Source organism: Diachasma alloeum, unplaced genomic scaffold (assembly GCF_001412515.2).
Source record: "Diachasma alloeum isolate Michigan unplaced genomic scaffold, Dall2.0 Dall_scaffold_00272, whole genome shotgun sequence".
Classification (NCBI taxonomy): Eukaryota; Metazoa; Arthropoda; class Insecta; order Hymenoptera; family Braconidae; genus Diachasma; species Diachasma alloeum.
The window spans coordinates 239,272-251,591 of record NW_021680411.1 but is presented as its reverse complement, the minus strand read 5'-3'; the positions used below and the strand labels follow the sequence as shown (position 1 = coordinate 251,591).

At 37.4% G+C, this 12,320-nt stretch overlaps 1 protein-coding gene across 1 annotated transcript in view; it reads right to left on the bottom strand.

The window, feature by feature from the left end:
- Window positions 1–3,860: 3,860 nt before the first annotated feature.
- LOC107037935 (synaptic vesicle glycoprotein 2B) overlaps window positions 3,861–12,320 on the bottom strand; it is a gene marked incomplete at its 3' end in the record, with an annotated part of 224,401 nt that continues 215,941 nt past the window's right edge. The window contains 1 exon segment of the mRNA XM_015256768.1: window positions 3,861–3,982. Coding sequence (XP_015112254.1) covers window positions 3,861–3,982 — 122 coding nt within the window.

The following is a 12,320-nucleotide window of genomic DNA, read 5'->3' as shown; positions in this document are numbered from 1 at the left end:
TCTTGCAAGACTCACGTGCCCTAATCCAACGCCTGAAATCCACTTAGATGAGTGTAAAAACTGTCCTGGAATTGAAGGATTATCGCTCGAGCTGAAAGAACTCCACGATGCTGTGATTGAAACTGTAGAATTCAGGAGGTGGCAATCTGTGGATAGAACAATATTATAGACCCAGAGACTTCCAGTGTACGAATTTGTTGATGTACTTTGTGAGAGATTGAAAGTGTTGAAATCTCATCATTTTATTGCCACACACCAAAACGCTTTCACGAAAGAACGAAAGGAAAATTTATTTGAGGGTGAAATTCTAGTGCAGGCCGATTTTTCGGAGAATTATTCTGTCGTAGATGAAGACGCTGCTCAATCGTTCCATTACAACAATGATCAATGCACTGTCCATCCTGTCGTGTATTATTATCGCCACGGCAATGATTTTCGATATCGAAGTCTAGTCCTCTTATCTGACAGTCTCGTTCACGATACTACTGCAGTTCATTTAATGCAACAGATTCTGATACGACACATAAAACAAGTCTGTGCTGTCGTAAACGAATTGATCCATGTTACAGATGGTGCTGGACAGCACTATAAGAATCGATATAACATGGCTAATCTTTTGTTGCATAAAAATGATTTTGGAGTTGAAGCACAGGCGCACTATCATGCGACTGCGCATGGAAAGACGGCAAGACGAAGAAGTCTGCCAATTACTGATGGTGAACCTATTCTCACACCAGATGGTCTGTTCCAGTGGGCAAAGAATAATTTCAAGGATCTCGATGTGTTTTTCTACACTAAACGGGAACACGAGGATATAAAAGAACGGTTGGAAACAAGATTCGATAGTGCAAAGGCGATTCCAGCGATACAAAAAAATCACGGTTTCATTCCTGTGGGAGAAAAGAAATTATTGATTAAGAGATATTCTTCTGCGACTACGGGAGAAGTTTTTCCAATGGCGAAGAAACGAAATGGACGACGTACATTAAGATAGCCATTGTGATTCAGGAAAGTTCGATTTCAAATTGCTTTTTCTCTATAATTTAATGTTTATTTTTCAATTTACAAACTTAAAACAGACGTAAACATTGTCGTTTACATAAGTAGAGCTGTTAATAATCAATAAATTCAACTTTTTTCTGTAAAAAATGTTTTTTATCCATCGCTACTTATGCATCTCATCTTCAAATTATGCCGAAAAATTGCACGCTCATCCTTTCATGAGGCATTCATCATTTTTCAGGAACAAAATTCGGAAAATCTAATTTGTCATGAGAAAAAAAAGTTTCTCTCATCTCTATATGGCTATCCCATTTTGAAATATCCTGAAAAAGTTGAGTAATATCATTATCCATCGAAGAAAAAAAAATGATTCGATTTTCGAATGGCCCCTCCATAACACAAGGATTTAAATAATAAAAAACTTAAAAAATGAGTCATTATTCTTCCTCGTGGTACTGTCGTATTTTTATTCCAAAAGTATATGAAAAAACGAAAAAAATCTTTTTTTATTCATCAAAATAAAATGTATGTACTTATGTAGTACTTGACTGGCAGTATGCTAATTCAAGATTCGGCGAACCAAAAAATTCCAGGGTGGCTGAGTTGACATGGAATGTCCCATTCGGGATGAGGGAATATGAATAATTTTTAATAATGGGTTCAGTATTTGATTGTTAAAAAACAAGTGGATAATTGCATCCTTTGTAAATGAGTATAATTATTGTTGCTAAAAAATTAGCCACATGCTTCCGAATGGATTCTGTGTTTTTAAAATTTTTACCCTACTACTTCTTTTCTTCGTTTTTCCTGTCATAGTACTGTTATTAATCACAATATCGTCAAAATTTTTGACTCATTTTTCGCTTCTTTCTTTGTCTTATCTTGTATTGTGTATTCAAACCCTCATAAGTCCGACTCCGACTTTAGTCAGGTTTTAATCAAGGTTTAATTGTGATTTCAACTGAATATACTATAGTCAGGGTTCGGCCGAAGTTCAACTCGCGGATGAACATGATTTAGTCAGAGTTTAGTCGATGTTTAGCCGGCGTTTTACCCGGTTCTAATCGGATTTAATCGAAATTTTATTGTGATCCAAGCAAAATTTAGTTGGGGTGTTATTGGAGTTTAATCTAGATTTAATCTAGGTTTAATCGAGGTTTAGTCGGTGTTTAATCTGGGTTTAATCATACTTTAGCCGAGATCAAGTCGAAACCAAGAATAATTATGGATAAGACCGACCAACCAACATAATAATAGACGGATATGTGAGTTTAATAGAAATTCCTTATGTAAAAAGCTCATAACGCTATTATGCCCCTTGATAAATAACAATGCCATCTTCACTATCTTTTCACTTAATCGAGAACGCATCAGAAGAAACTTTTTGAGCCGTAATTTCATTGATATGGCTGCTAATTTTTCCAGTTTATCATGAAAAACATGAAAAAAAACATCTCACAAACAATATGCTGTAGCTCAATAATGAATTGTCCGATTTCCATCATATTCTTAGAGAATCAAGAGGCTATCGATACAATTTTTTAAGCCATGATTAATTCCATTTCGATAATAATTTGTGGACTGATCGTCGAAAAATCGATTTTTGAAAAAATACCAATATTTAAAAAACTCGATGAATAATTCAACTTTAACTGGTGTAGATGAATGGAGTTTATTAAAGTCTATATCCGTGGAAACATTCATGAAATTCCATTGAACCCCTGTAATGAAAATCGCGAAAAAAAATCGGAAAAAAGTCCACACACATACATACATACATACATACATATATGCATATACACACCCTCTAAAAATCGCAGATTCACATTTTTTTGACCATATTTAGTTACCCTGACACAAAAATTTGGAAACTTAAATTTGAACCATTACAAAGCTTCCATTCGAAAGCAAAAATTTTTCCTTTTCTCATGTGTGGTGGACCACACACATCAGAATACCATGTGTGGTTTCTGCCACATACACCACACACCTTTTGCCGGGCCTGAGCTTATTTTTTTATTCAAATCAAAATTTCCCATTAATTCAAGTCTTCTCCTTCCTCACGTGAAATCATTTATCAACAATTGTAAAAAATGACCTCACAGGCATTGAATATTTTCTGGTTGTCAGCATAACAAAAAAATTACCTATTATACCAGTATTATTGTTGATAGCAAATTTTGAGTTTTATGTCAATAATTTTACGACAAGAACGTATAAATGGTACAGTGTAAAAGCGTCTTCCGCTCTTCCACTCTTGAAATTGTTACAGTTACCCCGACTGTTTGGTTGAGGACTTTTTAACTATATGTAGAAGTCCGCATGAAAAGGGATCGCTTTGTCGATTCTAGTTTTCAATATATTCACGTTTTTGTCTCAGCAACTCCCATTTACACCCATGTTAAATTGTTTTTTTTTTCAACTTCTCTGGCGACGGTATTTTTTAACCCATGAGGATCATTTTTGGATCAAAATGTGCGGAATGTTACCAATATTATCAGAGAATGCATAACTCCATATTGACAAGGTGGTCCCTTTTCATGCGGACGTTCACATATATTTGCAGTACAGAATACGAAATTTTTGTGTCGGTGAATATTCAATTTTTATCACCTATTTATTTATGGAAATAGATGATTCTACGCACTTCATGAATATAAAAAAAATTATTCAATCATGTATTTCATTCGAATTTACTCAACAAGTCGAAGGTAAACCAGTCTTGCCTTGGGATATAGCAAGTTGTATGTGAATCGTGGCTACCGTTCAGATTAATTCAAGGTCATTCGGATAGGCAATGAAAGAGTATATAAGATGACGAAATAATTGATGAATACAATCTGATTTCAATCACTTACTTGCTGGTGCAATAAATCCAACGTTGAAGATGAGTCCAGACCACGTGGTAAAGCTCTGGCGGTAATTAGCTGGTTGGAACTCATTAACATATGGTATTAAAAGCGTGAATGGTCCACTGACTCTGAAATGTTATGAGAAATTGGTTATCTATGTATCTTGTCTCGTTCTTTCAGAACATATAGCAATTGAATACAAGGTATCTCATTCCATTCAGATTATTTCCTCGAGAATTAAAAATACGGGCCAATCTGCGAAATATCACATGAAAATCTGGCCGTCAAAATGTTTCATCATGTTGTTCTGGTTTTTTGAATACTTATGAATAGAAAAGATTTTTTACTTATCTGAATGCCAACCAATAGAAATGCCGTATTTGACGTTGTATGACGAAGTCGGAGTAGAATTATTACGATTATTTTTCCCATCACCTTTCCGAACAGTAGAATTCCCGTATTCGACGTTCCGTGGATCAATCAGAGGAGAATTATATCGATAATTTTGCGTCGTTCGGTAATTTTCCCGTTGTCAAGCAAAATAACGAAGAATTATCGATTGTACCACGATGACTATTTGTGGGCATCTACATGAAAAGGGCCCATTTTGTTGGTTTGAAGTTACGTATGTTCCGATTATCTTAGTGGGATTCCTCACTTTTTTACCCCAAAATTAACACGATAGTATAAAAAATGACGTCGGTACAGAAGATCAAAAAATCAGTTTAACATTGGTTTAAATGGAAGGTGCGAACAAAAAAACGTGAATATCTTGCAAAATAAATGCGACAAAGTGGGCCCTTTTCACGTGGACGTACACATTTATTGAACTATTTATTGATATAGTGATATGAGCAATAATCCACCGAATACCCCTCGAGCTAGAAAATGAATCGGGAAATATTCGATCATTTTGAAGCTTTCGGGGTGTTATAACCGATAATTTTCTGTTCCATTGAGTCGCATGGCAAACTTGAATGAAAATTTTCTATTATAATAAATAAAGTTCGGGTATGAATATAGATATAACCTGCAAAAACGTTAAATACTGCATTTCCATCGATTGCAATTCAGATGGGGGAATGATCCAACTGAATGCTCCAAAATCGTAGAAAGTTGTGACCCAAAAGGAGCATTACGGCTTATGATTTCGCATTTATCAGAGCATATATGGCTAATGGCGTTTTAAACTTGGAATTCTTCTGTTTTATTTAATCTATTTGAAGAAGCCAAAACAAATTCAATACAAAGTCTTCAATCGAAAATTTTCAGAATTTTTCGAAGATGATTGTCATTTTGGTCCCCAATTCAACTTTATGGTGATAATAAAAAAAATAACAGTTGAGACATTAATTTCAGCCCTTTTCTACTTTTTTCCCTGGATCGGACAAATTTACTGAAAAATTCTGACGTACAATAATTCGCAAGAGTCGATCTTGCACGTGGTAACTTATCGAATAATAGTAGATAGCTATCGAACGAAAAAGTACAGGGATACTGCATCCTTGAGTCGAAAGTAGCAGTGTTTCTAGCATTTTAAGAGGACGAATTAACAGCTTCGCATGTGTAGACGTTATCAACCAAGAAATTCCAAAACTCTCTTTTAAATTATAAGCAAGTGGATAAACGTGACTCAAGAAGAAGCATTCATAGTAGGATGAAAAAAAACTTTGATTCTGGTGAAGAAAGACGGTTGTTTTACCAAAGAATCCGCAATTAAAAACCTAAGGATTACAGTGAGGAACTTCACTCAATTGTGAGTTCAAACCCAAAACATTTTCGGAATATAAATATTCGATTGTTGCAATATTTTTCAATTACAAAGCTATTGTCGTAAGTTCTAATTGATATTCTAGATTGAATTAAAATCATTCCATTGTACTTGCAAAAAGTTATGAACATAGAAGATTACTTTTGCGCATAAAATTAACTCGGTATCTTTGGATTATTTCGAATATCTTCCTTATCTCTAAATCCTCTTTCGATATTCCAAGTTAGTATATCAAGGTAAGGGAAGAAAATCGAAACTAGCGTCGTCCCAACTAGAATCAACGCATAGAAATATTTGGCTCAATTATTTGATAGAAATTTAGCGTTGTCATATTTTTATATATGGGGTATTCCATGTGAACTTACCCAGGTCAAAACCCTCACCATCGCTAATCATATTGCCGATTTTTCCTGTAGTTGTATATGAAAAAATATGACTTCTCAAATTTTTTCAGATTTTTTGAGACATCCTGTGGGCAGCCATGTTTTTTTTGCTAGTTTTATCTTTAAATGCCTGTAACTTCCGTAAAAATCAACCGATTTGAGTTTTTTTTACAAAATGTGCGTCTTTGAACGCACTATCCATATAAAAATATGCCAATTTTTTTCAATTCGTTCTTTCATCGATTTCCTCAGAAAAACCTCAAAAATCTTCAAAAAACGAGTCGTTTTCAAAGTTGGACCCTTTTTATATTTTTCAAAAAATTTCAGTGAATATATTGGACCAAAATAAAATTTTTCACCAAAGGCCAAAGTGGGATCTCTATTAGAAAACACCACTCGGAAAGATTTATTGTTAACGAATTTTCAAAAAATCATCAAATTGTTCCAAATTCCAATATAATGCAGGGATTCTTCAGACGGTAAATTCAAATAATGGTTCTGGGTTCAAATGCGAAAAGAATTTTGAAATTTTTCATCCCAGATTCATATATTCAAATTGGAAATGACGGCCATGAAATGGGAAGCCTACTTTGGCCTTCGGTGAAAAATTTTGTTTTGGTCCAATATATTCACTGAAATTTTTTGAAAAATATAAAAAGGGTCCAACTATGAAAACGACTCGTTTTTTGAAGTTTTTTGTGGTTTTTTTTTAGGAAATCGATGGAAGAACGAATTGAAAAAAATCGGCATGTTTTCATACAGAAAGTGTGTTCGAAGAAGCACATTTTGTAAAAAAAAATCAAATCAGTTGATTTTTACGGAAGTTACAGGCATTTGAAGATAAATTTTGCAAAAAAACATGGCTGCCCACAGAATGCCTCAAAAAATCTGAAAAAATTTGAGAATTTATATTTTTCCATATACAACCACAGGAAAAATCGGCAATATGATTGGCGATGGTGAGAGTTTTGACCTGGGTGAGTTCACATGGAATACCCCATATATAAAAAATTTCTAGTCCATTGTTTTCGTAAATAACTTTTTTCGAAAACAATATTTTGGTTTGTATCGAATCGAACTGATTCGATACAACCAAAAATAATATGTGAACAAAATAAACTGAATTAATAGTGGAATCCCTTTCGATTTCCAATTGTTTGACACAAATAAACCTTAATTACTATTTACAATAAATTACACTTCGTTACTGTTAGGTGCATGACTTAATTCTCGGCCTTTTTTCGACAATTTTGATATTTATTTATCGCAAAATGAATACAGATCTAATCTTGAAAATAATCGCCATCACTTTGCACGCATTTCTTCCATGTATCGGGCAATTGTCGGATTCCGGCTCGGAAATAGGATGGTGGTTTTGACTGGATGAAGTCATTAATGCTCTGCCGGATTTCTTCAGGAGATTGTAACTGGGTATCCACGAGGTGATATTATAACGCCGGAAAAATGTGACAGTGTGAACGCGCAAGGTCTGGAGAACACGCCGCATGTGGAAGAATTTCCCGGTCCACCTTGGAAATAACTTTCAGGGTTTCTTTTGCTGTGTATGTTCGCGCGTTGTCCTGCAGCAAGATCACTTGCCTCGTATTACTACCACTAAAAGGTTTCTTTTCCTCAATAGCATCACTCAATTTCACCAGTTGGTCGTGATAACACTTAGCAACCTCGTGGAAATCCGTCGACAGATTCGGCCAAATAATGACATAAAATTTCAAAAAATGTCGAAAAATGTGTAATATTCGGAATTTTAACATAAAATGACCAATTTCGTCCGATTTTGTTTCACATGTTTTCCCAAAAAAATGTCATATTATGTCAAGTCGATCAAATGTCATAAAATGTCAGAATAGGACAACCAATGTAGTAATATGATAAAAAAATGTGGCGGTTAGGTGTATGGAGACACAATAATAACTCGTAGTTGTGGAATATAAAGGCGTTGTATTTATCGGAGAGATGTATTCACATCGAATATATAAATCGGACTGAATTCAACTGCGCTGTTCGTCGGGGAGCGTGCGAGTTTAAATACATTCTGATATGGAAGGTTCGAGAACCGTCCAGAAATTTAGTGAGGGACAAGGACAGAATGATGCCCGTCTCGAATTAGACGGTATAGAATATTCGGGACGCATTAACCAAACTTCGAAACAACAATTCGTCTGTGGTTCGCGCCACAAGTACTAGTTTAGCGAAATCTGATGCGCTTTTGAATTGATGACTTAGATGAGCCAGCGTTGGAATATGATGGGCGATACGACGACGAACGTCGAGATGTTCCAGGTTGAGGTGACTCAGGTGAAGGTGGTGCAGTAAGCATCTCGTTGCTGTCATCGTTCTGATCGTTACCCTCGTGCTCGTCACGTGGTAGCGAAAAAAACGGGTTTGAGGCGGTCAATGGAGACCACGATGTTTTCGCCTCTGATCTGTACGACAAAATGTTTCTCATGCCTCGATATGACTCGTTGAGGTCCCTCCTATGGAGGCGTGACGGCGTGATGATGCGCGTCGCGGCGAACGAGGACATGCGAGCAGTTCGCGAGCTCCTTGAAGGCTAAAATCTTCCTTTGGCCATGACGAGCGACGGGTTGAGGAGCGAGGTCGCCAAAGTGATCCCTCAGTCGTTCTGCGATGTTAGCTGGCAGGAGCCCGCGTCGTGGTGAAGGAGTGAGAAACTCTCCAGGTAGTCGTAGTGGCTCTCCATAGATGAGATCGGTAGAAGTCGCGCCGAGATCTTCTTTCCAGGCGGCGCGAAGTTCGAGGAGCACGATGGGCAGCGTGTCCACCCACGAGTCCCTTTCGTGACAGCGGATTGCATCCTTAAGGTGACGGTGCAGACATTCCACCAGTCTGTTCGACTGTGGATGAAACGTGGTGATGTGGATGTGCCTGCTGCCAAAGAGGCGAGCGAGAGCGTTAAACATCTGACTCTCAGACTGTGTCCCTTGGTCGGTCGTTATGCGGAGAGGTACCCCGTAGCGGCAGATCCACCCAGAGAAAAGCGTTCGGGCGACACACTCGACTCCAGTGTTCTCGATGCGGAACGCCTCTGAAAACCGGGTAAAGCGGTCGATGATTGTAAAGCAGTTGCGATACCCTCTGGACGGGACGTATGGTCCGATGATATCTACGTGGATATGCTCGAAGCGCCGCATACGTCCTGAAAAATCTTGAATAGGTGATGAAACATGACGGGATACCTTATTACGTTGGCATGCTAGGCATGCGCGGGCCCACAGTCGGCAATCTCGGTTAATGTATAGAGACACAATAATAACTCGTGGTTGTGGAATATAAAGGCATTGTATTTATCGCAGAGATGTGTTTACATCGAATATATAAATCGGACTGAATTCAACTGAGCTGACTGACTGACTATTCGTCGGGGTCACCAGTTGTGGCGGTTAGGTGTATAGAGACACAATAATAACTCGGGGTTATTGAATATAAAAGCGTTGTATTTATCGCAGAGATGTATTTACATCGAATATATAAATCGGACTAAATTCAACTGAGCTGTTCGTCGGAGAGCATGGGAGGTTAACTACCTTCTGTTATGGAAGGTTCGAGAACCGACCAGAAATCTCCTGAAGGACAAAGACAGAATGATACCCGTCTCGAATATGACGGTATAGAATATTCGAGACGCGTTAAGCAAACTTTGAAACAACAATTCGTTTGTGGCTCGCGCCACAAGTGGGTCACCAGTTTTGGTGGTTAGGTGTATAGAGACACAATAATAACTCGTGGTTGTGTAATAAAGTCATTGTATTTATCGCGGAGATATGTTTACATCGAATATATAAATCGGACTGAATTCAACAGAGCTGACTGACTGACTATTCGTCGGGGAGACAAGGGCAGAATGATGCTCGTCTCGAATATGACGGTGTAGAATATTCGAGACCCGTTAACCAAACTTCGAAACAACAATTCGTTTGTGGCGCGAGCTTGTCCTTCACGAGATTTCTGGACGATTCCCGAACCTTCCATAACAGAAGGTATTTAATCGCGCACGCTCCCCGACGAATAGTCAGTCAGTCAGCTGAGTTGAATTCGGTCCGATTTATATATTCGATGTAAACACATCTCTGCGATAAATACAACGCCTTTATATTCCACAACCACGAGTTATTATTATGTCTCTATACACCTAACTACCACAAAAAAATGTTATGATATATGAAATCATTTCGGATTTTTAATGTCATAATTTGTCATATAAAGACATTACCTGACAAGTACCTGTACTCAAAACACCCTTGAAAAATGTCAAAATATGATATTATCTGTCAAATAATGCCATTATGAAACATCTGATGTCATATTTTGTCAGATTCTGTCAGACACAATAAGTCATATTTTGTCATATTATTACATTTCCTGACGAGCACCTGTGCTGCGAATAGCCACAGAATATGTCAAAATATGACAAAGTATGACATAATAAAATAATTTGTCATATTTTCACAGCTTCTGTCAAACTTAATATGTCATAATCTGTCATACAACAACATTTTCTGTCAATGGTCTAGGCTAGGAATATTTTCAGAAAATATTGTAATATGTCAAATGATGACATAATAAAACATTTTATGTTATATTTTCACACATGTTTTCAGGGGTGTTTTAATGACATAAAATGGAGAATTCTGAAAATTGCATTATTTGGCAAATTCAGACATTATCTGACAAATACCAAGATAAAAATTTGACATTCACAGATTAAATATCGGAAAGGGTCAGAAACTGGAAAATTATGACATATTCTGTAAAAAAATAGAATTAGGGACTTGAAGTTTTCAGGATTTTATAACTGGGGTACTTTCATTTGATATTAATCAATTATCAAAATGATAATTAATTACCCGTATTGAAAAATGCTATAGGATTTCCTATAGGATTTTCTATAGGAAATCTTATGGAGAATTCGAACATTTCCTACAGAATTTTTCTGATAGGATTTCCTATCGGATTTCCTATAGGATTCTCTATAGAATTTCCTATCAGATTTATGACCCTAATCCTGACCCTTGTGACCGATTGGTTTCGAGTCTCAATTTTGTGTATTAGTTTCTATAGAAAATCCTATAGGAAATCCTATAGGAAATCCCACCAGAAAAATCCTATAGGAAATTTTCGGATTCTCCATAGGATTTCCTATAGGAGAATCCGAAAATCCTATAGGACACCCTACAGGAAATTCTATAGGATTTTTTCATACTAATCAATGATTACGTGGACGATTGAGCAATAAAGAATATGGGAGAGGGAGAAGGGAGTCATAGATCGGAAGAGGAAGTGGTGGAAACTAGAACTTGGGGCAAAATGGCACGCCCATACATCATCCATTTGCCTCCTTCTGAATAGAACTCGCTATCCCGTTTTATCCTACTGTGAAACAATGTATCTCGAAATATCATTTTCCGTCTCGTGCGGGCGCAAAGTTACATTTCCCTCCCGCTTTGCGGGAGGAAAATCTGACTGCGCCTACGCCGAGACGGAAAATTGCGTTCTAACAATGGGAAGTAAAATAAAGGACCCTCAGCCGCGTGCTTACCAACCTCGCCTTCGGCTCGGCTGGTAATTGCACTGGCAGGTGAGGATCTTTTATTTTCCCTCCCTAGGTTAGAAATATACTAATACCCCACTGTCTGATTTACCCTATTATGCCATTTTGCCCCACTGCTCAATTTAAAGCGATATTTCGTTTTACCCCACTATTTAATCTACTTCGCCTCATTTTCTTTTAGCCTCCTGTCCATTCCAGCATGTTTCCTCTTATCTTCCCCATCTCCCTCTTTGACCACTGCTATCCCGTACTACCCCTTACCCTCCTCTTATCATTCCCATCCGATGAATTGCCTATATAAAGCCCAAAACAATTAGTCTTATCAGCAATAACCACACGGCCTAGATGAATTCCGGACATCCAGCGATCATCGAAACTAAGCATCATCAAGCCGGGTCAGTAACTGGATGGGTGGCCGAAGTATATACATATATATACATACACACACACACTCTCTCGCACACACACACACACACACACATACATATATATACAGGGTGTTTCAGAAGTACATGTACATCTGAACACCCTAGGATCAGGGGGTGATTCTGAGCAGAAAAGTCCTCTTGCACTTTTTGATCAGACTGACCCCTAAAAAGTTATTGGCAATTAAGGGTGGGCCAATGGGGAGCGATGTTTAAGCGGGCGCACATCCACGTGATATGCAGCATATGTGTGTGTGCCCGCCCCACCATTCTACGAGACAAAAGAGCGCAAAAATA